This window comes from Hemitrygon akajei, chromosome 14 (genome assembly GCF_048418815.1).
Source record: "Hemitrygon akajei chromosome 14, sHemAka1.3, whole genome shotgun sequence".
NCBI lineage: Eukaryota > Metazoa > Chordata > Chondrichthyes > Myliobatiformes > Dasyatidae > Hemitrygon > Hemitrygon akajei.
In genome coordinates, this window is record NC_133137.1 from 45803310 (window position 1) to 45830840 (window position 27531).

General features: G+C 41.9%; 1 protein-coding gene across 5 annotated transcripts in view; it reads left to right on the forward strand.

Annotated features, from left to right (window-relative positions):
- Window positions 1–27531, forward strand: part of lrrc74b (leucine rich repeat containing 74B) — a 161672-nt gene that overhangs the window by 25240 nt on the left and 108901 nt on the right. For 3 of the 5 annotated variants that reach the window (XM_073065953.1, XM_073065950.1, XM_073065952.1), the window contains exons 3-4: window positions 7428–7570; window positions 11146–11278. The exons of 1 other annotated variant lie outside the window; for it this stretch is intronic. In XM_073065953.1, coding sequence (XP_072922054.1) covers window positions 7428–7570; window positions 11146–11278 — 276 coding nt within the window. The remainder of the gene's footprint in view (window positions 1–7427; window positions 7571–11145; window positions 11279–27531) is intronic. One more of the 5 variants, XM_073065951.1, reaches the window with a different exon arrangement.

Below are 27531 nucleotides of genomic sequence, written 5' to 3' on the forward strand. Positions count from 1 at the left end.
AGAATAAATATAAAATATCAAATAACACTCTTTTCTGTTATTTCCAATTAAGGGCTTATTTAAGAGATAAACTGGGTCAAGCAATGTTACTGCTTATGAAATTACCTAATGAAATAGAAACTTTAATTCATAAAGGAAAAATTTAAAAATTTATTTCTTGTATGTATAATTTGATTCAAAAACAGGCAATTAAACAAGGAATTCATAAGTCAAGACAAAAATGAGAAACTGATTTGAATATTAAAATTGATGAAACAAGTTGGTCAAGATTATGTCTTGACAGTATGACAAATACAATAAATGTTCAACTAAGATTAGTACAATATAACTTTTTACATCAATTATATATTACACTACAAAAAATAAATAGATTAAACTCCAATTTATCTGATCAATGTTTTCGATTTAATCAAAAAATTGGTACTTTTTTTACACTCTACTTGGTCTTGTTTTAAAATTCAACCTTTTTGGACAAATTTAAGAGTTTTACTGGAACAAATTATTGGAATACAACTTCTACATAATCCAACATTATTTTTACTAGGTGATATTGAAGGGATAAAATCAAAATCCAAATTGAATAAATATCAGAAAGAATTCATAAAAATTGCATTGGCTGTTGCCAAAAAGGCTATTGCAGTTACTTGGAAATCGGATTCATACTTAAGTATAGATCGCTGGATGAATGAAATTTTTAGCTGCATTCCACTTGAAAAAATTACTTATAATTTAAGAGATAAATATGAAATATTTCTGAAAATTTGGCGCCCTTATTTACAAAAGATAGGATTAAATATATAGGTCCTCCGAAGATAAAATTATTGGTTATCTGGGGAAAGAAATAAATATACATATTAAAGCTATTATGAACTCCATGGAGCATATGGGGAATCTTCCGATATCCAGGCATTCTTTCTTTCTTCCTTTTTTCTTTCTTCTTTTTTCTTCTCTTTTTCTTCTATAGGGATATGTTAGGGGGAGGAGTTAAGGGGAGGGGGGAAGGGTTGATAATTTTTTTACTTTCTGTAACCCATTTGAAAATTCAATTAAAAAAATTTTTTAAAAAGAGAATATCGGTAATTTGACATGTTTTACATGTGGATGCTTTAGATTTTCATGAGTAAATGACTCAACACTGGATAGCGTGGCTTGCAAAGTTCCTCACCAGCCAAGTAGGTCAGTCTTCCTGTAATTAAACTACCAGGCAATATCGTGTAAAAGTTGTGCCATAGCGTACCTATTGTCTAACTTTATTGTATCAGGACTGATTGTGCATGTAACAGCGTAACGTGAATGTTTAGTCTCCGTTCGGGGGTTCAGCACGTGTGTACTAAAAAGTAGTAGACATCTTAGATGAGATGTATTTGCTTACATTTTTTGCTGGTACAGGGTTGGGGGGGATTCTAATGTTGTTTGTATTGTGTTCCTTCAGAATTGCCACTACCATATTAGTACTGTATTAGTTTTGTGCAATTTTCTTTGTATTTTTATACTGCATACGCAATTAGCTGACACACAAGTGTGTGGATCGAAGGTTAAACAGAAATTGTAATTGCAGGACCTGATTGTAAAGTCATTTGTTTTGTTTTAAGACCCTCTTCTGGCACTTAAACAACTAAAACAGATAAAGAAATTAAAACCCGAAAATGTAGTTGTTGTCCTGAATGTGTATTTTTCCCCAGGCTACAACAATTTATTGGCTGAAAAGTTCTATTGAACGGTCTCCGAGCTAAAATATTAACTCTGTTTCTCTTTCTACAAATGCAAATCAGTGTTTCTAGCATGTTTGCACCATGTTAAAGTGGAGTCTTAGCTGGGAAAAAAGTGATGGGCTCTGGGAAGGGAAAGTCACAAGAGATGCCTCAGTACTCAATGTCTCATCATCTAATGGTCATTTGGTGACATTATGGTGGGAAGAACAGAGCAAAATCAGTGATCATTGTAGGGATACAGTGACTACTGTTACAAACCCCGTAACTGGGTTACTTACCAGCAAAGATAGAGGCGTCCGTTGGAGTCTGATGATACTATTTTTAACAGTATTTATTAGTAAAAATGCACAAAAATAATATCAATGCAAATATACAGATAATATACGTCGTCAATACTAAACCTAAAAGTGTGGGTATAATAATAATCAATAAGAAACAAGCTCTATCGTTGTCTAGGGGATAATGAATTGTCCGATGGAAATCTAAAGTTCATTTCAGTTCATACAGGCTGCAGCCGTTGTTGATCGCTGTGTTGCAATTGTTGGAGAGAGAGAGAGAGAAATAGAAGAATAACTTGCCGACTTTCCTTGGTACGATCTTGATCCATATCCGTCCTTTAGCTAGACCGTTCCGTGGAGGACTCACCACCCAGGCAAGGATGGACACACACACAAGCCCCCCACTGGTCTCATACGTTTCTCCTGGTGTGTCTGAAGGGTGTTCCCCAGACCCGTCTTTTATCCTCACTCACGGGGTCTCAGATGTCAATCAGGTTGTGATGATGCAATCCCTCAACCAGACCACTCTGGTTGTCCCCTGAGGGGTTTCAATGAATAGTACAGTACTCAATACACAATTCCTTCTCCAAGAGACAATAGCAGTAATCAGTGGTTCCGTTCCGCTTGTGTTAGGAGACATTCCACCTTGTTGTGTATTCTGCATTGTCTGTAACAACTGCCTTTGCTGTGATCCGGCGTCTCTCTCTCTCACTTCCTGACGTGCTGTGTATCTCTCTCATTTCCTGGGTATCAGACCCGAAATACTAGCGATCTTGCGATTCTCAAAAAGGAGGGGGTGACTTTGCACCCTTCGGCCCCTCAGAGTTGCTCCACATTCATAACACTACAAAATGACATACCTGTCGGTGGAAGTTTAAAATCAACCAGAGCAAATATTTTAACCATTATTGCTTCGTACTTGATAACCAGTAAATTGATTTCCTTAATGGAATCTGGGTGTACAGATTTGGGTTAGAAATCTTGTATTCAGTGTCACGTGCCCCATGACCAGGTTAAGAACCAGCAGAAATGGAAAACACCTTGGAGTCTGGTATTACTGTAAACTAATAGTGTTTATTAGGAAACTAAGCAATGCAGTACTCTAAAATGCAAATATATGAAACAGGTTAGCAATGATATATACAGAAGTGTGGGAATAGGAACCAAAACCAGGCTCTTTTGAAGCCAGGGGTAAATGGATACAGTCTTACGATATGATACAGAGTTCAGTTCAGTTCGAGGTAGTTGTTTGAGTAACGTTGGAGACAGAGAGAGAGAGAAGTGATGAGAGGTGATGCCGTTGCCGTCGATCTTTCCGTTGTCTTCCTGTTGTGGTCACCGACTATGACCATACCCCGTACGATCACTCTTCAGTGGTAGAACTATCACCCAGGCAAGGGAGGACACACAAAATAGTTCTCCACCGGTCGCACCTTTTCACGCTGTGAGCCACTGATCAATTCCCCGAATCGATCCTCCAAAACCCCCACCTTCATGTGGGTGCACAAAGCTCGTTCAATGTCTCGTGGTGTGTCTGCCTGTGTCTTAGCAGACCTGCTTTTTATCTCCACATGCTGGACACCAGCTATCCATCAATCGGCTCCGCCCTGCTGTCTCTGCAAGAATCTTAACATGCAGGCAAAAGAGTCCTTGGATAAAAGTAAACAATCAGCTGAGGAACCATAACATTAAATCTTGTCTCTCTCTCTCTCTCTCTCTCTCTCTCTCTCTCTCTCTCTCTCTCTCTCGCTCTCTCTCATTTGCACTGGACGCCTCCCCCCTCACTCTCAATAGCAGCACAGTTCATAGGGTCAATTCTGGACCCCATTTCAGACTTGGTTTGCCCATCACATCAGTAAGTTTACCTTAAACATCTGTGGGAAGTTTATGAGAGCACTGTAGCAGTACATTACGCTATTTTAGCTTGTAATGTTCCAACAGTGCAGACTTAGAGCGCTGTAAGGTTTGCCTCCAGCATACTAGTTCAAGCTCTCTGAATTTGAGTAAGTGATGTGTTCTCTTAAAGAAACTGTGTGCCTTTACATATTTCTCAATACTTTGGTGCAGAGATTCTTAACATACAATTGTCACTTTCTAGGGTAAAACTGTGTGGTAACATGTTGCAAAAACTTTATTTTATGTAGTTTATATCTGCCTGGCCATTAACAACAGTAAGTACCTTTGCTAACCAAGAAAGTTGTTAAAGTTGGAGGCCAACCACAGCTTCGGACAAGATCACCAGCAAGCTTGCTTGCCATGGCATCTGACTGGCAAGTTGATCTTGGCAAGGAATTAAAGTTCCCTGGCTGTATTTCTTCATCATCACTGAGCCCTGACATGGTCATTCTGTCGGAAACTTTGAAGCGGGTGGTAACAGTGCCTTGGGAAGACTGGATTGAGGAGGCATTTCAGTGAGATTTACCCCAGGTTATTGAAGGAGGCACAAGACAAGGTTGTTGGGTGCTTGACCAGTATCTTCATGTCCCCTGTAGCCACAGGTGAGGTCACAGAGGACTACTGTTGTACCTCTGTTTAAGGAGAGAACAAGGGAAAATCCTGGAAACTATAGACTGGTGAGTCTCACATCAGTTTTAGGGAAATTGCAGCAGAAAATTCTTAGGGCATTTGGAAGCCCATGGCCTAATTAGGGAGTGTCTGTGTGGCAGGTCATGCCTTACCAACTTAATTGAGTTTTTTGACAAGGTGACAAGAGGACTTGATGAGGTTAGGGCAATGGATGTTGTCTGGCTTTTAGTAAGGTGTTTGACAAAAGTCCCTTAAGAGAGCCTAATCCAGAAGATTAAGGTGCATGGAGTCTGCAATGAATTAGCTGTTTTAATTCAGAACTGGCTTGCACATAGAAGACAGAGGGTGGTGATTACATAGAAACATAGGCCCTACCTGTATACCACATTATAGGCCCTACAGCCCACAATGTTGTGCTGACCATGTAGCCTACTCTAGAAGCTGCCTAGAAGTTTCCTACCGCTTAGCCCTCTATTTTTCTAAGCTGCTATCTAAGAGTCTCTTAAAAGACCTATTGTATCCGCCTCTACCACCTTTGCTGGCAGTGCATTCTACCACTCTCTGTGTGAGAAACTTACCTCTGACATCCCCCTTTTACCTACTTCCAAGCACCTTAAAACTATGCCCCCTTGTGTTAGCCTCCGGCTATCCGCACGATCAGTGTCTCTCATCATCTTATACACCCTTACAAGGAAGTTCTCATCCTCCGTTGCTCTAAGGCGAAAAGGCTAAGTTCACTCAACCTATTCTCATAAGGTATGCTCTCCAATCCAGGAAACACCCTTGTAAATCTCCTCTGCACTCTCTCTAGAGTAATGAACTGACCAGAGCTGAAGACAGTACTCCAAGTGGGGTGTAACATTACCTCACAGTCCTTGAACTCAATCCCACAGTTGATGAAGGCCAACACACAATATGTCTTCTTAACAACCGCTGTGTAATGCGGAACCAGCCAAAAAGCAAATCAAAAACACCCAAACACTTATCCTTCCTACTTACACTATGTCCATATCTCGCCATCTTCCTTACATCCATGTGCTGTGTGATTGAAGGGACTTATTCGAGCTGGAGTGTTGTAATTAGTGAAGTTCCACAGCGATCTGTGCTGAAACCTCTACTATTTGTGATGTATATAAATGAATTGGATTGAAACTGTAGTGAGTAGGTTAGTAAATTTGCAGATGGTACCAAGATTGGTGGAGTTGTGGATAGTGTAGAAGATTAGCAAAGAATACACCACGATATAGGTCAGTTGCAGATATGGGCTGAGAAATGGCAGATGGAGTTTAACCCAGATAAATGTGAAGTGTTGCTGAGCAGAGTGATCTTAGGATCCCAGTTCATAGTTCTTTGAAGTGGATAACACAGGTTGATAAGGTGGCTAAGAAGGCTTATGGAATGCTTGTTTTTATTAGTCAAGACATTGAGTTCAAAGTTCGGAGGGTTATGTTACAATTTTATAAAAAGCTGGTTAGGCCACATCTGGAGTATTGTGTATACTTCTGGTCACCCCACTACAGGAAGGATGTTGAGGCTTTGGAGAGGATGTAGAAGAGGTTTATCAGGATGCCATCTTGTTTAAAGGGCATGTGTTATCATAAGAGGCTGGATAAATTTGGGTGATTTCTTTGGAACATCATAGGCTGAGGGGAGATCTGATAGAGGTTTACAAGATTATGAGAGATGTAGATAAAGTGAACAGAGAGTGTCTAATACCAGAGGGGTGAGTTTTTTGTTTACTCAGGGAGTCATGGATGCCTGGAATGCGCTGCCTGATATGGTGGTAGAGGCAAATACATTAGAGGCTCTTAAGAAATGTTTGGGTAGGCACATGGATGTAGGGAAAATGGAGGGATATGGATGTGGTGTAGGTAGGAAGGATTAGTGTTTGAGTGTTTTTGATTTGCTTGTTGGCTGGTTTGGCACAACATTGTGGGCTGAATGGCCTGTTCATGTGCTGTACTGTTTTGTGTTATGTAAGAAGGCCATATACCAGGAGCTAGTAGGGCAGAGCCAGAGACAGGGGTAGAGGGCACGATGCGAGCCTATAGAGGTAGGCTGTAGAGGTTCTGCCGAATCTACTCTCTCCTTGGCATTACAGGGACTGAAAACAGAAGAGCTATCAGAACCATCACAGAGGCTACTGAGTGAGCCTCCAGATGGTTATGGATCAAGAAGTGTGACTCATGGACTAATGCTGTTGGGACACAAGCCGGGGCCTGAGCAACCCTCACAGGGACGTCTGGGCGAGGGTGTCTTATGTTGAAAGATCCAAAACACCTGATGACACCAGGTTACATCACTGATGATGTGCCGCAGCACATCCCAAGATATATCTCATAATCATGGTGCTGAAGCTTTTATTTGATTATACAACAGATCCCAATGGTATCACAAAGCTTCCAAATTGGCTAACAAGTGGTAAAATTTTCACAGAGAAATGATTCCATTATTTCCTGCTGGAAAATGCATAGCAGATGGGATACAATCCAAAGGCCCATATTATCAAACAGACTGACAGCAACTAGGGCCTTAATTCCAAGGTAAGTTAAGACATGTAAGTGAACTTTTGGAGCATCCATGGAGCTACAAGTTGAAGTGAATAATGACATGAAAGAAATATTTGATTACTCCCTTGTATTAACTGGACCTCCAGGTGACCAGGTTGATTAGACCAATGAACTAAATAAACAATTCATGAATTTGAACAATGATTATATAAACCTGTTATGTTCTTGTATAGTTTAATAATAAATTAACTGATTTTTGTTTCTTTTTCAGCAGTTGTGTTTATTGTTGCTATTGTAAGGGGACTGACATTCTAACGACAATTGACATTAGCTTAAATAAAGCCAGGACACACTTCAGTGTTGTATGTCAAATGTACTCATCTGATTTGGTTTTCTTTCAGAAGGTACAAATACCTATGATGCTACAGGGAAGGCGCAGTATAAACAGGCATGTGAAATGTATGGAGTAGTACCAATCTCCTATTTTTTGCGGAATATGAACAGTTCGGAGCTGTCTCTAATGCATTATGGACTTGGACCAAAGGTTAGACCAACTTTTATTGAGTACATTTATTAGAAAGAACTTTTCCATTGATTTTACTGGCAGTGGATAAGCTTGTCACTTAAATAAGTTTCTAGAACTTAAATGGAATTTCCATTTCTGCTGTGACACTGGTCAGCAGTGGTTATATTTGCCAAAATGCTTATCAAATATTGTTTTCATACCCTGAGGTGGAAATTAAACAGAATTTTAGGCTTTACCTCTTCCTGGCTAACAGCCTCATCTTGTTACTATCTAGACTCGTTTACCTTTTCCTATTCCAAGTTATTCTTTCTCAAGATGTTGAAGGTCCCATGTCTGCTGGTATTATCTTTGTTCAGGGTTTAAAATCGAAGAGACCTGCTCACTAATTCTGTACTTGGGACAGAAATCTGTTCTTGGCCATGTCCATTTTTTAAATTGGTTGGAAATCAAAATGTTTTAGTGTTCAGAGGTTCCTGTGTGTCTCTATACTTAAGTCACTGAAAGTTGACTTGCAAGTACATCAAGTCTTTATAACAAGAAGATTTGTATGCAAGCGCAGAGAGGTCATTATTCAATATATAGAGACCTCATGAGAATACATATGAAAAATCATGTTTGCATCTATTTAGCACTGTCTACAGAAGGATATACTTGTGAAGAGAGAAGGTTTACCAGATTGATCCTCGGGACAGTGAGTTTGTTGTATGAGAAGAAATTAAGTTTCAGTCCGTCTACTCCATGCCGAACTATTAATCTGCCTACTCCTATTAACCTGCATCAGGACCATAGCCCTCCATACCTCTCTCATCTATAAATTTCTCTTCCCCCTCAGATTCCACTTAAACATTTCACCTGTCACCTTTAAGCCATGACCTCAAATTCTATTCTCACCCAACTTCAGTGGAAAAAAATCTGCTTGCATTTACTCTATCTATGACCCCTCAATATTTTGTATACCTTCTCTCATCCTCCTTTGCTTCAGGAATAGGTCCTTAGATTGTTAGATAAGGGAATCAAAAGGTTAGTGTACAAGCATATTCTTTTTGAATGGTTGAGAGGCCAGGATGACTGATTATTCCCCTCCTGTTTTCATCATTGATATTATTTCTTGTGCTAAATGCAAACTCTAATTGTGGCTTTATATTATACTCACTTCCATTATTAGTTTCTGTGATGAATGAATATTGTTTTTCCATAACAATAGACAATAGACAGTAGGTGCAGGAGTAGGCCATTCAGCCCTTCTAGCCAGAACCGCCATTCACTGTGGTCATGGCTGATCATACACAATCAGTACCCCGTTCCTGCCCTCTCCCCATATCCCTTGACCCCGCTATCTATAAGAGCTCTATCTAACTCTCTCTTGAATGCATCCAGAGATTTGGCCTCCACTGCCTTCTGGGGCAGAGCATTCCACATATCCACCACTCTCTGGGTGAAAAAGTTTTTCCACATCTCTGTTCTAAATCGCCTACCCTTTATTCTTAAACTGTGGCCTCTAGTTCTGGACTCACCCATCAGCAGGAACATGCTTCCTGCCTCCAGCGTGTCCAATCCCTTAATAATCTTATATGTTTCAATCAGATCCCCTCTTATCCTTCTAAATTCCAATGTATACAAGCCCAGCCACTCCAATCTTTCAACATATGACAGTCCCGTCATTCTGGGAATTAACCTTGTGAACCTACGCTGCACTCCCTCAATAGCAAGAATGTCCTTCCTCAAATTTGGAGACCAAAACTGCACACAATACTCCAGATGGGGTCTCACCAGGGCCCTGTACAGCTGCAGAAGGACCTCTTTACTCCTATACTCAATTCCTATTGTTATAAAGGCCAGCATGCCATTAGCTTTCTTCACTGCCTGCTGTACTTGCATGCTTGCTTTCATTGACTGATGTACAAGAACACCTAGATCTCATTGTACTTCCCCTTTTCCTAACTTGACTCCATTTAGATAGTAATCTGTCTTCCTGTTCTTGCCACCAAAGTGGATAACCTCACATTTATCCACATTAAACTGCATCTGCCATACATTTGCCCACTCACCCAACCTGTCCAAGTCACCCTGCATTCTCATAACCTAGGTCAAAAATCTTGATCTTCTGGCTAAGTGTCTATTTTGGCAATGAAACAAAAAGTGCAAAAAATAACCAACATGCTTTTCATTTTATAGAAAAGCATATTAACTTTATTTTTCTTGTGTTCTTCTTCACGGATGCTGAAAACCTGTTATCTACTCCTAACATCTCCTGTTTTATTTTATATTTTTAAGTATTTTGTTTCTGTAACCCTCATTAATTTTTTTCATCTTCTTCCTCCTCTTGAAGTCATTAACTCCATGAAGTGAGAAGATAAACAACACTCCAACTGACAATCCATTTAATTGCTCTAGTGGAAATAGGGTATACATTGACAAAGATGCAGCTGCCATCATCTACAACAAGCAGAAAAGCTAATGAATAGCTTCAAAAAGCTATCATAATGCCAAATAATTGTCAATTCAATTTTTTGACAGTACAATAGTCTCTTAATACTATTAGAACATCAACTTAGATTTTGATCTCAAATTTCTGAAATTGAGCTTAATGGCAATGTTTTCTAACTCTGAATGGAACCTGAATGATGGCTGATATTCTCCGAAGTCAGTTGCATGCATTTTTACATACTTGTGCGAGCCCTTGTATATTGCAATATCTATTTCTAAAATTTAGAGGAATTGGGTCCTATTTGTCTCCCTAAAACATTTTAAGTGAATGTATATTTATCAAGTCCCCAAGTTACACAATAAAGACAAGTCTCCTCCATCCAATACTTTATTCCTATTGTATTTTAGCAATGTCATTCTTCAGTACACAAGTGGAGAGTGAAATGATTGTTACTCCAGATCCAAAGCATGCAGCAAAAAAAACACAATAAATATAAATACTTCAAATTAGCTAATGATTGTATTGTAATGTATGACTGATTGTATGTACCTAAAGTGACTCCAAGTGCAGGAATATCTGTACATAAGGTAACGCTGACAGGAAATGATTAAGTGGTGGTGGTGGGAAGGGGTGAATATGGTGGAGTGGGTTAGTGAGTAGAGGTGTTGATCAGCAAGGGGAAAGTAACTATTTTTGAGTTTGGTGGACAAACTCAAAAATGGGTGCTGTGCTGTTATGCCTCTTTCCTGATGGAATTGGGGCAAACAGTCAATGAGGAGGGTGGGTGGGATCCTTCATGATATTGCTGGCCTTTTACTGGCACATTTCTGTATATATGTCTTTGAAGGCTGGTGTCAATGATGCATTGGGCAGTTTTAGCTACCTGTTTGTAGAGCTTTCCTGCCACCACAGTGTAGTTCAAGTCCCAAAACTGGTGTTACTGTTCCTGCAGTAAACTGCATACCAATGAGAAAACAGCATCTTCAGAGAGATCAAACCTTTCTTATGAACAGTTTATTTTGAGGATAAAGCAAGTCTGTATTCCACAAGAAAAAGACCTTAACCTCGATTCACTCTCCAGCTTCTAGTTTTCTCATTCTTTCAGCTTTAGGCTACTATTGATTCATTCTTTAAAGTTTCTTTTGTATTTTATTGTTGTTTTCAGGGGGCCAAAGCAATTTCCGTTTCTCTGATAACCAACACCTCAGTCATAAAGTTGAATTTGAAGGATAACTGGCTGGAGGCTGCAGGCACCAAAGCAATTGCAGAGATGCTGAAGGAGAACTGTTACATTGCAGGTTTAACCATTTTTATGTACAGAATTCAGTCTGCAGAGTGGTCTAATACTGCTTCTTGATTTGTGGGTTCACCATTCACATTGTGTCCAAGTAGGAATTTTGTTTATGAGCAAGGGAGAAGAGAAACTAGTAGGGAGGAAATTATTGGCTAATTTGTGAAACCAAAATAGGTAAACTTATTTCACCTTTGTAACCATCTCTTCCACTTATTCTTAATAATATAAGTTCCTTTCATACAGGACAGATATTATATAACCATATAACAATTACAGCATAGTAACAGGCCATCTCAGTCCTTCTAGTCCGTGCGGAATGCTTACTCTCACATAGTCCCACCGACCTGCACTCAGCCCATAACCCTCCATTCCTTTCCTGTCCGTATACCTATCCAATTTTACTTTAAATGACAATATCGAACCTGCCTCTACCATTTCTACTGGAATTCTGCTGGAATATTACAGGCTGTGAATGGAATGGGACCAGAGGTGAAGTTAGACTTGGTGTCACTATTTTCAAGTTTGCTTGTTCAACAATTTTAATTCAAATATTTTACCATAAATTTTTCAAATTTGCCATTGTCATTTTTTTCAGATTCATATCGTAGTTTTGCATTCAGGTTATCAATTCTCCATTTTATTTTCCCCTTATGTAAAAAGGGTGTGACTGTGAATCTGATCCAACTACAAGTGTATATTGTTTGAAGTGTAAAGTAACAAATAGTAAATTCATAGTTTGCCATCTTTATTCTGTTGAGCTGACATTTTCCCTTTCTGTTGCTATATTATTTTCAATTACCATGAAAATATATGTGATAATTCATCCATCCAAGTTATAATCACAGGCTTGGCCTGATAGTTGTGTTTATTTTCAGGTGTAGGTAGTAATGGTTAGTGGCCCAGTGATGAGTCCTGTGGCTTTTGTCCTTCGTTATTGGTTATGGGACAGGTATGGAAGTGATTATTCAGAGTCTCCTGGAGCATGGAGCAAGGTACAAAAAGGGCAGATGATAGGGTACAGTGTGAGAGGAAGGGCTTGCCCTCGGTAATCTGACCATTGGGAATAGTGTTTCCAGCAGTAATAACAGATTCTCCTGTTTATCAACATTTTTAACATAGTGGTTTTTTTTGTAATTTATTTTTTTATTGAAGTTCATCATCAAACAAACATTTCCATAAGATGTATTTCAGACATTGTACATATATGTCATATAATCTTATATATCACAAAACTCCACAAAGTATTTATCTGAGGTATACACTTATAGAAAAGAGTGGGAAGTGTTACGTTCCCCAGTAACCGGGTAATTTACCAGCAAAGATAGATGGGTCCGCGGAAGCCTGATGCTACTATTTTCAAACGTTTTTATTTATAAAGGGGCACAAACGTATGGTTAATACAAAACATTCAGATCATATACGTCGTCACAACTCAATCTAAAGCACAGGTATAGTAATAATCAATCAGAAATAAGCTCTATCGTTGTCTAGGGGTAATGTAGATATATATTGTTTACTGGATATCTAAAAGTCTTTTGCGGTCACTGCAGTTCCACCAGCTGCCGTCATTGTGGTGTCGCGTTGGTGCACTTTTGTTAGAAAGAGAGAGAGAGATGGGATGAAACAGTTACCCGTGGTTTTCCAACCTGGAGGAGTTCGGTTTGTCGGAGCCTCGTTGGGGGAATGAACGCTCATCTGTGGCCTCCCCTGTAGCTAAGCTGTTCTTCCGTTGTGGGGTCGCCAATCCCAGGCAAGGAAAAGACGCACACGAACCCCACCACCGGCTGTCGTTATCAAAACGCTGTCACAGGATTTCTAGCGTGTCTTCAGGTGCGTCTGAAGGGGTCGTCCCCCCCCAGACCCTCCTTTATACTTCCTCACGGGATCGCCGGTGTCAATCTCTCTCCCAACCAGCCCACGTTGCCCGAGGGCTTTACACGTGGTCTTCATGAGACAATAGTCAGAGTCACTTTATTCTGCTTCCCGGGGGAACGTGGTCTTCCGCACGTCTCCCTCTCTCTCCCATTTTCCTGTGTCTCTCCAGCACGTCTCTCCCCCTCTTGGGTCATTTGACCCCCCGCTTGACTAAGGCTCTTGCGATTCTCACAAAGGAGGGGGCTGGGGTCATGACAGAAGAAAAAAACAAACAAAAGAAAAGAACTATGTACAAGTAGGGAGTGATCTTTTTTTTTTACAACAGATTCATTGATTTGTGAGAATAAAATCAGGCCTATGAACCATTATGTACCGTAGATTCCGGACTACAGAGCGCACCTGATTAAAAGCCGCTGGCTCTAATTTTAGAAATAAAATCAATTTTTTAATTGTAAAGGCCGCACCGGATTTTAGGCCGCACCGCTACTTTTAAATATACATACGTATCGGTAACACAAATTACGTTGCATATACTTTTTTACTGAACAGCACGAACAACATTCCAATATCTCCTAGCGACTGGTAAAAATATATATACTGCGAGCCTTTAACTTAAAAGCAGCGTTTTCGTTCGGGTCTGACACGCTTGCGTAACGCGATCGGGTCTGACGCGCTTGCGTAACGCGATCGGGTCTAATCGGGTCTGACGCGCTCGGGTCTTGCTTTGCTTCAAGTATTTTCCATGTTGATGAGGGTGAGTACAAATGACTGATTTACAATAATTTAATTGTGAAAGTGCGCTTGATTTATCGTACAATTTCATTGGACCTCTGTGAACTACTCATCAATTTTATTGGTCTACTGTTACGAGGCAAAATGTTTACGAGGCGGCATGAAAAAAAAAACATGTATTAGCCGCTTCGGATTAAAGGCCGCAGAGTTCAAAGCTGTTCAAAATGTGGGAAAAAAGTAGCGGCTTATAATCCGGAATCTACGGTAGTTAAACCATTTTTCCCAGGATGAATCAAATTGTTCCAGCTTATGATTAACAGATGCTGTTATCTTCTCCATTTTGTAAATGTCCAATGTAATTTCCATCCATGTATTTAAAGTTGGGCTCTCCTGTGATAACCATTTCCTAGTAAGAGTCTTTTTACCAGCCACCAACAGTATATTCATTAAATATTTATCTCTTTTCAACCACCTTGAGGTATATACCCAAAATATATGGTCTTACTCTCTAAGGGTATTTCACATTTAAAGATGTCTTGTAGGGCATTGTGTATCCCCCTCCAAAAGTCTTTGATAACAGGGCAGTCCCAAAAAATATGATAATGATTTGCATTTTGATTTCCACAGTTTCTCCAGCAAACAGGGAGGTTACTATCATAATGGGATTTCTGAGAGGGTGTAATAAAATATCTTATCAAGTTTTTCCATCCAAACTCCCTCCATTTCTGTGAACTGGTACACTTCCATTGATACCTCCATATTGTTGTCCATTCTTCCTCAGATATAATTATCCCTCCTTCCTTCGCCCATTTTGTTTTAATGTATGAAGTCGAATGTGTTTTAAGATTTGACAACCCCTTATACATGCTTCAAATGATCCTACTACCATTATCTGAATTATATGCTTTTCTAAAGAGCTCTATCAAGCATGTATTTGCCTTGGTTACATTTTTAAGCGTCTTATTAACATATTGTTGCATCTGTAAATACCGATAAAAATCTTGTTTTTCAAATAAGTGTTTCTCTTTAAGCATTTCAAAACTGAACAGCGTTCCTTCTTTCATTATGTTGCAAAGAACTGTTATTCCTTTAGCTGTCCAGTCCTTAAATCTAGTATCCAATTTATTTGGTGTAAAATCAGAGTCATATGCACACCATTTAAGAATTGCAATATCTTCCTCTAGATTATATTATTTTATAGTAGTTTTCCATTTTGTGTTTTAAATGTAAAGGGCAACATTCCTATAATCTTTAAAACTATATTCATTAGTTGGTTGTAACATGTTCATGATCTATATTGACAAGCATTTAGACACTTTGGAACATTCCTGTTTTTGACTTCTGATACAGTAAAACTTCTGTAATCTGGCATTCTTGGGATGATGGTGGTGTCACACTAGCATATTTTCCACACTTTTGGATATTACTCCTATTAACATCACAGCACTTTTTTGTTCCATATTTCACACAGGAATATAATATATTTTCCAGTGAATTTGTTGACTTTTAAAAATAGGAGCAGAATTAAGCCATTTGGCCCATCAAGTCTGCTCCACCATTTCATCCTGGCTGATCCATTACCCTCTCAGTTCCAATCTCCTGCCTTCTCTGTGGACCCCTTCATGCCCTGACTAATCAAGAATCTACCAACATCTGCTTTAAATATACCCAATGACTTTGTAAAGAAAGTCCTTGATGAGGATGGCTTGGACCCAAATGCTGGAGTATCCGAAGCAAGGATTGAGACACGATACCAAACTGGATTGAGAACTGAGCACAAAACAAACACTAGGTGTAATCACCTAGTGATTACCAATTACCATGATTACCGATTAGCAGGACCGTTCTGAACCCTTAAAGGGGCAGCATCAACTATCCGTACTCTGGGGAGTTTGTGTGTCTAAATCCCAGAAGCTGGTGCAATTGGAACATCTCATAACAGGACCTCCTCCCTTACAGCTGACTCATGATGGCCCTGGCTACTAGGAAATGCAGTGATGGTAATCGTGGATGAGAGCTGGATGCAAGATCTCTATTTCAGGGACCCAGCACTTTTCCTTGGGTTTGAATTCTTCCCAGTCTATGAGGTATTGCTGAACCCCTGGAACAATACGTGAATCCAGAAGTCTTTTCACCGTGAAGACCTGTTCCCCCTTGATAAACCTGGATGATGGTGGGGCTAAGGAGCTGGTGCAGACAGGTTTTAATTTAGAAATGTGGAAGGTCAAATTGATCTTTAGGGTGTTGGGGAGCTGCAAGATATAAGCCACCGGGTTTACTTTCCTCAGGATTTCAAAGGGTCCAATGAACTTGGGTGCCAACTTTCTGGATTCTACTCCGAAAAGCAAGTCGACCTGTTGCCCAGGCTGTGAAGCAGGACCTTGTCTTCTCTTTTTGTTTGCCTTGGTCTCTGCTCTCCAGGCAGAGTCCGGCAAAATATCTCTTGCCCTAATCCATTTTTACTTGCACTGTTGGACCCTGTGTTTAAGAAATAACATTAAATCATTAGAAAGGGATGACATAGAATTGGAAGGTATAGAGTCTCTATGGGTTGAGTTAAGACAAGAGTAAAAGGACCCTAATGGTAGTTGTATACAGGCCTCCAAACAACAGCTGGGATCTGTATTACAAATTGCAGCAGGAAATAGAAAAGGCATGTCAGAAGGGCAATGTCATGATAAGTGTTGGGAATTTTAACATGAAAATGGATTGGGAAAACCAGGCCAGTACTGGATCTCAAGAGAGAGAATTTATAGAATGTCTAATGGATGACTTTTTAGAACAGCTTGTTGTTGAACCCACTAGAGGATCAAATACAATGTTGGAAAGTGTATGGTCATGCACTTTGGTGGAAGAAACGAACAGGCAGACAATTATTTAGATGGGGAGAGAATTCAAAATGCAGAGATGCAAAGGGACTTTGGAGTCCTTGTGCAGGATTATGCAGGAGTCCTAAAGGTTAACTTCCAGATTGAGTCAGTGGTGAAGAAGGTGAATGCAATGTTGGCATTTATTTCTAGAGGTACAGAACATAGGAGCAGGGATGTGATGTTGAGGCTCTATAAGGCACTCGTGAGACCACACTTGGAGTATTGTGTGCAATTTTTGGGTCCTTATTTTAGAAAGGATATACTAACATTGGAGAGGGTTCAGAAAAGATTCATGAGATTGATTCCAGGAATGAAAGGGTTACCATATGAGGAACGTTTGGCAACTCTAGGGCTGTATTCCCTGGAGTTCAGGAGAATGAGGGGAGATCTCATAGAAATACTCTAGATGTTAAAAGGCCTGAACAGATCAGATATGGCAAAGTTATTTCCCATGGTAGGGGAGTCTAGGACATGTTACGTACCCCGTAACTGGGTCACTTACCAGCAAAGATAGAGAGGTCCGTTGAATCTGATGGTACTATTTTTTAAAGTATTTATTAATAAAGGGGCACAAAAATAAGATTAATGCAAACATACAGATAATATACGTTGTCAATACTAAATCTAAAAGCGCGGGTATAATAATAATCAATAAGAAATAGCTCTATCATTGTCAAGGGGATAATGTATTGTCCGATGGAAATATAACAGTCACTGTTAGTTCGTTCAAGCTGCAGCGTTTTGGGTTTAAGAGAGACGGTTTAAACTTGCCCAGGTCGTTTATGATGCCAATCCTTTGAGTCGGGGGAGTTGATTTCCCCGTTGCTAGCTAAAAGCCGTTTTCTGTGGTACCAGCCACCAGTCCCAGGCAATGGAACTGAACGCACGTGGCCTCCTTCAAATGGCTTCCCGCTATTACGGGATCGCTAGCGTTTCTTCTGGTGCGTCTGAGGGACTGTTCCTACAGACCCTCTTTTATCCTGACTCGCAGGGTCGTAGATGTCAATCAGGTTGGGGTGATGCAATCTCTTTCTCACCCAGCCCACTTTGCCTGAGGGCGTTCACGTAGCATAGTATCTCAATCCACAAACTTGTCTCCAAGAGACAATGGCCATGTCCCGTAGCTTTACATCGCCGGGGAACGAGACATTCTGCACGTCTCTCTCTCATTTCCTGGGTCCCCTGACCCAACCCAATAGTGATCTTGTGATTCTCACAAAGGAGGGGGCTGCAGGCATAACACCCCCTTTCTTCAACGCGTTTTTACCAGCGGTTAAAACGAAGTAGTACAGAGTCTTACAGGACTGTGGAATCTACCACAATACAAAAGCTTTTCCTTTTCACTACAGAGTAATACAGTTATACATCCAATTCAGCATCCAAACAGTTAACGATTACAGTGTCACTTCCTTTAATAGCTTAACATCTTGTACCTTACTGAAGTCTTATAGCATCAGACTTCAATTTAATAACCACCTATTTTTTTTCAGCAAACAAAACTAAAGAGTTGTGATCTTAAGCTTACGTGTATACTACAAAAGTTCATGCAAATACCAATCATTATGTTGCTTTCAAACTTAACAGGCAGGCTTCCATGGGGTTTGTCTTTTATTATTCACAGGCTTTGTCGAAATCCCTTAAAACCGGTTTCTGCTATTTAAAAATGGCGTCCCCATTAACCCTCGCCTCTTTTCCGGTTATTTCCCACGTGGGGAGCTCGGGTAGCCTGGCAAAATAGGCTTTTGCCCGCTTCTTTCATAGGAGTTATTTTATCAACATTGTGTCCCAAACTTAGACTATCTTCTGAATTTCCACCCAATTCTTTAATTTTATGCAAGTTGCTAGCTTTCTCTTCAGGACCCTTCAGGCCATTAGTTTTCAGTTCGAACTCCTTGTTCAAGCAGCATTTTAAATTCTGCCTTTTCACACCACACTCTGGAATAACAATAGCATGGGGGGCCCCGTCATCTTCCAACTCAACCTGTAAGTGATCCGTGGGTTTTAAATTTTTTCCATTCGATTTGGGAACTACATATTTCCCGTTTTCTTCAATGATAATATTCATCTCCCCATTAACTTTTAACACACCTTCGAGCACAAACACGTGGGAACTCTCACTTCCCACTATTACCAAGGTTAACCCTTTCTTCACTGAACCAAGTCTATCTGACCCACAAGGACGGCCGTCTTGTTCAACTGAATCAAATACCTCAGACTTTTTCTGAGCTCCGTTACTAGGTTCAGTACCACGTGCATCCCTATCTTGGACACACTCAAACGGGACATTGGCCTCTTCCAGGCTTTCAATACCCGTACCCTTTTCAAATTCTAAATTCCCCTGATCCTCCCAGTTACTCTCTGGGCAATTCCCTTCCGAAGTAAACTCAACCCCGCGGGCTGAAACAACCTCATCTGCCAACCCAGCAGACTTCTTCAAGGCAAGGGCACCCTTTTCATCTAGGACTGCCCTCATTTCATTATCGGGAACACCTTTAGAATTTTCAACTTCTTCAAACAGTTCTGCCAAACCAGACAGATCATCCCTGTCCAACTCTGGACCTCTTAACCGCTCTAACGGTTCCTCATCTTTATTTTCTGCCTCTAGAACCTTTCTCCTCGCTAAGGGAAGATCTACCTCCTCTCCCTTACCTTCTTTCACTTTACTACTCTTCGTTTTACCACCCTCTAAACCCTCGTGATACAGGGTCGGTAAAAACGTCTCGGCCAAATCGAAACTGGCCAGATTTAAACGGCTCTCGTTCTCAGCTGCCTCTCTCGACATGCTGCGAGTGACCGCGCATGCGGGATAGCTCTTGGAATCTAGGGACGGAGCCTCAACACTCACAGGCTGTTTTGTCCACGTCATGGCTGCCCAAACCTTACCACCTGCTAAATCGTTACCAAGAAGGACGTCCGCGTCAGTTCTCGGGAATTCTGATCGCACCCCTATTTCAACTGGTCCAGACACCAGTTCACAATCCATAATGACCTTATGTAAGGGCACCATTTCTGTCCCTTTACTTATTCCTTTCACAGCTACCATTCTCGTCTTGCGACCAAACTCTAGTACCTTACGGCTGATCAACGACAGCTCAGCCCCCGTGTCTCTCCAGATCCGTACAGGAACTGGTGTGTCTCCCTCCCTCACAGACACGGTTCCGTGTGACAGACAAGTCTCAGACCCTTCTCGTACTCTGTCTACCCGGGGCTCTCTTATCGATTTACTGATTACCACGGCACATCTGATAGGGACTGCTGCTTTCCCTTTTCCTGTCTTTTTCCTCGGAGCAAAGCACCGAGATGCAATAAGCCTGCTCTTTCCACAATTAAAGCAGGTCAAGCCCGGAAATCTCTGGCCGTCTGGCCTTTCCCCCTCAACCTTACCACTAGCTCCCGGCGGGACCTCTGCCTCAGCCGGCGGACTTTCTCGATCGTTCCCACGGTCTCTCGGGGAACTTTTATTCAAGGAAAACTTTGTCTTGTGGGTTAGGGCATATTCATCTAGCAAATTCTGAGATGGACTTATTCGGCTTCTCATTCAAATACATCTGGATATCGAAACACAACCTTTAAATTCCTCAATCAGAATTAACTTCCTGAGACGCCAATAATCCTCTTCCACTATCTCTGCTGTGCACCAACGGTCCAAGAGCACACCCTTCTCATAGGCAAACTCGGTATACGTCTGATTCCACCCTTTCTTTAAATTTCTGAACTTTTGTCTATACGCTTCAGGTACTAGCTCATAACTCCGGAGAATGGCCGCCTTTACTTTGTCATAACTCTTCTCCTCTTCCTCCTCCATGGACAATGCCGTATATGCCCGCTGTGCCTTCCCTTTTAACACACTTTGTAACAACGCCACCCACTGTTCTCTGGGCCACTTCTGATTCACTGCCACCTTTTCAAAAAGCAAGAAATAACTATCAACATCCGTCTCCTCGAACGGAGGTACTAACCTCAACTCCCGACTAACATTAAACCGCTCCTCTCGGTCTGACCCCTGAACTCGTTGCTCTTGCCTTAACTTCTCCATCTCCAAGTCATGTTTCCTCTGTTTCTCTGCCTCCCTCGCCTTCTCGGCCCTTTCCTTCTCCTTCTCAGCTGCTTCCAGCTGTTTTAACTGAAGTTCATGCTCTCTTTGCTTCTCAGCTCTGTCCTGCTCCCATTTCACCTCTAACTCTTTTAGCTGGAGCGCATGCTCCCTTTCTTTTTCAGCCCGGTCCCGCTCTAACTCCTTTAGCTGGAGCACATGCTCCCTTTCTTTTTCAGCCCGGTCCCGCTCTAACTCCTTTAGCTGGAGCGCATGCTCCCTTTCTTTTTCAGCCCGGTCCCGCTCTAACTCCTTTAGCTGGAGCTCATGCTCCCTTTGTTTGTCGGCCCTTTCTTTCTCCTTCTCTCTCTCGGCTCTTTCTTTCTCCTTCTCTCTCTCTCTCTCAGCTCTTTCTTTCTCCTTCTCCCTCTCTCTCTCGGCTCTTTCTTTTTCCTTCTCAGCTGCTTCCAGCTGCTTTACCCTAATTTATGTTCCAACCTTAATTTCTCCAACTCTAACTGAGCCGTCCCACTAGCTGGTACCTTTTCAGGGATATTTTCCAATACCTCAGCTGTAAACACATTCTTCCCAATATAATACTGAGTTATTGCCCTTCGCACCTCCCACTTTTTCATTGACAACCTCACCTCTGCGAGGTTTAACCCCTTCGCCAAATTTATCAAGTCTGATTTGGTGGCCGCCTCCAGCGCCTCCAGAGTCGGGTTTTCTATAAATTCCCCCACATCCATCTTTGCTGGTTTCCCGTCTGGCTACCCGCGTAACCAGATCCAAGTTTGGACTTACAAGCCCGATTCACTGGCCCTCCAATTTGGTATCAAATCTTGAGACGAGAACCCCAGTTGTTACGTACCCCGTAACTGGGTCACTTACCAGCAAAGATAGAGAAGTCCGTTGAAGTCTGATGGTACTATTTTTAAAAGTATTTATTGATAAAGGGGCACAAAAATAAGATTAATGCAAACATACAGATAATATACGTCATCAATACTAAATCTAAAAGCACGGGTATAATAATAATCAATAAGAAATAGCTCTATCATTGTCTAGGGGATAATGTATTGTCCGATGGAAACATAACAGTCACTGTTAGTTCGTTCAAGCTGCAGCGTTTTGGGTTTAAGAGAGACGGTTTAAACTTGCCCAGGTCGTTTATGATGCCAATCCTTTGAGTCGGGGGAGTTGATTTCCCCGTTGCTAGCTAAAAGCCGTTTTCTGTGGTACCAGCCACCAGTCCCAGGCAATGGAACTGAACGCACGTGGCCTCCTTCAAATGGCTTCCCGCTATTACGGGATCGCTAGCGTTTCTTCTGGTGCGTCTGAGGGACTGTTCCTACAGACCCTCTTTTATCCTGACTCGCAGGGTCGTAGATGTCAATCAGGTTGGGGTGATGCAATCTCTTTCTCACCCAGCCCACTTTGCCTGAGGGCGTTCACGTAGCATAGTATCTCAATCCACAAACTTGTCTCCAAGAGACAATGGCCATGTCCCGTAGCTTTACATCGCCGGGGAACGAGACATTCTGCACGTCTCTCTCTCATTTCCTGGGTCCCCTGACCCAACCCAATAGTGATCTTGCAATTCTCACAAAGATGGGGGCTGCAGGCATAACAGTCAAGAAACCATGACTTCATGATTGAAGGACGTCCATTTAGAACAGAGATGCAGAGAAATTACTTTAGTCAGAGGGTGGTAAATCTGTGGAATTTGTTGCCACGAGCAGCTTTGGAGGCCAAGTCATTGGGTGCATTTTAAGGCAGAGATTGATAGGTTCTTGATTAGCCAGGGCATCAAGGGTATGGGGAGAAGGCAGGGGAGTAGGGATGTCTGGAAGAATTGGATCAGCCCATGATTGAATGGTGGAGTAGACTTGATGGGCCAAATGGCCTACTTCTGCTCCTATATCTATGGTGTTAAGAGTTTAGAACATAGAACAATACAGCACAATATAGGCCCTCTGGCCTGCAATGTTGTGCCGACCATTAAACCCTGCCTCCCATATAACCCCCCCCCCCACCTTAAATTCCTCCATATACCTGTCTAATAATCTCTTAAATTTCACTAGTGTATCTGCCTCCACCACTGACTCAGGCAGTGCATTCCACACACCAACCACTCTCTGAGTAAAAGACCTTCCTCTAATATTCCCTTGAACTTCCCTCCCCTTACCTTAAAGCCATGTCCTCTTATATTGAGCAGTGGTGCCCTGGGGAAGAGGCACTGGCTGTCCACTCTATCTATTTCTCTTAATATCTTTTATACCTCTATCATGTCTCCTCTCATCCTCCTTCTCTCCAGAGAGTAAAGCCCTAGCTCCCTTAATCTCTGATCATAATGCATACCCTCTAAACCAGGCAGCATCCTGGTAAATCTCCTCTGTACCCTTTCCAATGCTTCCACATCCTTCCTATAGTGAAGCGACCAGAACTGTACTCCAAGTGTGGTCTAACCAGAGTTTTATAGAGCTGCATCATTACATGGCGACTCGTAAACTCTATCCCTCAACTTATGAAAGGTAACTCTCAATAAGCTTTCTTAACTACCCTATCTACCTGTGAGGCAACTTTCAGGGATCTGTGGACATGTACCCCCAGATCCCTCTGCTCCTCCACACTCCGAAGTATCCTGCCATTTACTTTGTACTCTGCCTTGGAGTTCGTCCTTCCAAAGTGTACCACCTCACACTTCTCTGAGTTGAACTTTATCTGCCACTTCTCAGCCCACTTCTGCATCCTATCAATGTCTCTCTGCAATCTTCAACAAACCTCAACACTAAGCACAACACCACCAACCTTTGTGTCATCTGCAAACTTGCCAACCCACCCTTCTATCCCCACATCCAGGTTGTTAATAAAAATCATGAAAAGTATAGGTCCCAGAACCGATTCTTGTGGGACACCACTAGTCATAACCCTCCAATCCAAATGTACTTCCTCCACCACGAGCCTCTGCTTTCTACAGGCAAGCCAATTCTGAATCCACTGGGCCAAACTCCCTGGATCCCATGCCTCCTGACTTTCTGAGTAAGCCTACCATTTATAGAGCACCGTCCAGAAATGTGATGTGAATTCTGGACCACAGTCAAGACAATGTCCACCAGGAATCTGTGAGTCCTGAAGACCTGGTCCAGGCAATGAACTTGCAGACATTCAAAAAATGATCAAAAAATACCATAATTATCAACTTCCTCTTGGTGATTGGGAGATCCATGACAAAGTCAATGGACATGTGTACCTAAGATCTTTCTGGAACGGGTAGGGAGTGGAGGAGCCCTTGAGGATTGTTCCCATTGGAGTACCTGGGGCCGGACAGTACTCTGAACGAGCAGCTGACCTTGTGCACTATTCTTAGGAATCTCCCCTTGTGCTTGTGTCCTGTGAACAAGGGTGTCGATTCCCCATCGAATTGGTGCTACTACCTTGGCTTAGTGTAAAATGGCATTGGCTGCTCTTCTCATTCCAGTTCGGGAAACTGATGGGACAAGGCATCTGTCTTCTGGGGCACCTTGTGGCGACTCATGTAGCAGCTGTTTTTTGCGTAATTTTTAATCTATTCAATATACCGTAGATTTCGCACTACAGAGCGCACCTGATTAAAAGCCGCTGGCTCTAATTTTAGAAAGAAAATCAATTTTGTACTTGTACAAGCCGCACCGGATTTTAGGCCGCAGGTGTCCCACGTTGTAATATGAGATATTTACACAGAAAGATATTACACGTGAGGATTTTTTAACTTTTAATTAAATCCATATGGTAACATAAACAAATACATATTGCAAATGCTTTTTTTCGAACCGTGCCTGTAACACGGCTACTTTTAAATATACATACGTATCGGTAACACACAAATTACGTTGCGTATACATTCCAATATCTCCTAACGACTGGTAAAAAAATATATACTGCAGCCTACCAGGAAAAGTTATTGATCGCCTTTAACTTAAAAGCAGCATTCTCGCTCGGGTCTAATGCCCCCACCTTCCCGTTTATCGCAAACCGGTATTTCCCACAAGACGCGGCGAAACCGGATGTGACGTCATAGTATCCCGGGATGTAGTACTTCTAAATTTAACTAGAAAATACTAACAAATGAATTACTAAGCGAAAATATTATAAACTAAATAACTGCCATAAAGGCAGCACAATGCTTTTCTTCGAGTGTTTTCCATGTTGATGAGGGTGAGTACAAATGACTGATTTACAATAATTTAATTGTGAAAGTGCGCTTGATTTATCATACAATTTCATTGGACCTCTGTGAACTACTCATCAATTTTATTGGTCTACTGTTACGAGGCAAAATGTTTTTGGCGGCATGAAAAAAAATCATGCATTAGCCGCACCGTAGTAAAGGCCGCAGTGTTCAAAGCTGTTCAAAATGTGGGAAAAAAGTAGCGGCTTATAATCCGACATCTACGGTACATCTATTGCAATGGATTTACTTATTATTATTATTGTTATTTTATTTTTTTCTTCTTCTATATTATGTATTGCATTGAACTGCTGCTGCTAAGTTAACAAATTTCACAACACATTCCAGTGATAATAAACCTGATTCTGATCTTTCTGGTTCTTTGACCCTTGTCGATAGGTCAGGATGAAATTAAAGTGGTTAAAGACGAAAGACCACCTGGCCTGCCTGGAATTCAGTTTCTTGGCCTCCTGAATCTAAGCCAGGTTCCTGTTGTCTGTCCAAACAATAAAAGAGCTCTTGGACCACTCTGGCCAGTGCTGTCATAATTCACCTCTGCCAAGTATAGCCGCCTGGAAATAAATTAAACACATGTGCAGTTTATTTGTCCAAAGGTGTCCATTCAGACAAAACTGCACCTACTCCAACATCCAAGGCGTCCACCTCCACAATAAAGGGAAGGTCTGGGTTAGATGCAACCAAAATGGGAGCTGTTGGGACCCACTGCTTGAGCTCTGTGAAAGCAGCCCCTGCTTCAGTCGTCCAGACAAAAGGACCTGTGGATTTCTTAGTTAATACCTTCAGTGGAGCTGCCACTGAGCTGAAGTTCCTGATGAACTTCCAGTAGAAATTAGCAAACCCCAGGAACTGCTGGACTTGTTTGATACTGGACGGTGGTAGCCAGTCTCTGACTACCTGGGTCTTGGTAGAGTCCATCTTGAGATGGCCGATGGAGATGATGAAACCCCAAAAATGAAACAGTCGTCACGTTGTCTAGAAGCCTCTTTAAAATGACCCTGATATGAGCGATGTGCTCCTCCATGGACTTTGAGAAGATTAAGAGATCATCCAGGTAGACAAAGGCATACTTAATGGAGAGTATCCCAGAGCTCATCGTTTATAAAGGCTTGGAAAACATCTGGAGCATCCACAAGGCTGAACGGCATAACCAGGTACTTGTATGGCAACTCGAAAACTGTATGTATAAGAGGAAGAGGGTAGTGATTCTTAGACATTATGTAGTTTAATTCCCTATAATTAATGCATAGCCGCAGGCTCCCATCTCTCTTTTGTATGAAGTAGCAACCTGTGCCGGCAGGTGAGGTAGAGGGCCGAAGGAAGCCTGTAGCAAGAACTTCCTTTCTATACTCCTTCACAGTGCTTCTCTCTGGGCCTGAGAATGTGTACAAATCACCCCGCAGAGGATAACTACCACAGCAGGTCTATAGAGCAGTCATAGGGTCAGTGTGGTGGAAGAGTCGAGGCCTTTCTCTTGCTGAAGACCTCCTGTAAGTGCTTGTAAACAGAGCGGATTTCTACCAGTTTAGGTGTTGCTATCTCCTCCGGACCTTCACTTCTTTGGTGACAGGTGTGGGATTCAATGGGCTTCAGAGTCCTCTCTCTGAGCTCACAAAGTTCATCCGTGGAAACTGGCCAAATTGAATAAGTCCAACTCCCCGTCTGTATCCACAGGCAACAGCAGTAAGATGTTACAAAGGGTTCTTGCATCCCCGAGAATAGGCTTCAAGGATCGGCATAAAGGAGTCTTTCCCTTCCTTGAGACCTGGCAGTTGGTTCCCTTCAGCTTAGCAGCAAGTTTCCCAGATTGCTCGGGTATCTCCTTGGTCTTATGTTGACCTGGAAATTCCCCCTCTCTAGTTCCTGTGGGATTCCGACTGGACTTTGATGGGACTTACACTGTCCCTTTGACCAGAACTGGCTTGTATGCTCTTGAGAACAGAAGGTCTTAGGTTTCCTTGCACTGAAGCCTGCTTCCTGGTCGTTGGTCACTGGAGAGTCTGGGTGTTGGAACACCATGCTGTGAACAAAGCCTCTTACAATGACTGGACCAAGCAATGATTCTCCCCTCCCTCCAGTCCACGGATGGGTTATGCTAGGTTAGCCAAGGGTACCCGAGGATAGGGGGTATGAGTAGAGAGTCAATAATGTAGAAATTAATGTCTTCCACATGATCCCCTATCCTCATCTGCAGTTCCTCAGTCCAAATCTGTCCAGAGCCTAGCGGTTGGTCATCCAGGACAGTTGCGGGCAAGGACTGACTCAGCTCTTTCAGCGGTATATCGAACTGATGTGTGGTTTCTAAATCCAGAAAATTACCCACTGCCCTCAAGTTCACAGAAGACCTGCCTCAAGTTCTTACCCTAGCATGAAACCAGATTCCATAGGATTGGGCATGGTGGCTGCTACCAACACAGTCCTCCTGACACTGGACAGTCTTAGCAGTACCTCAGTTGGCTGCAGCTTTGGACATTCGGCCCCCAAGTGTGGCAATTTTATTAGTTACATGAGGTACCTAA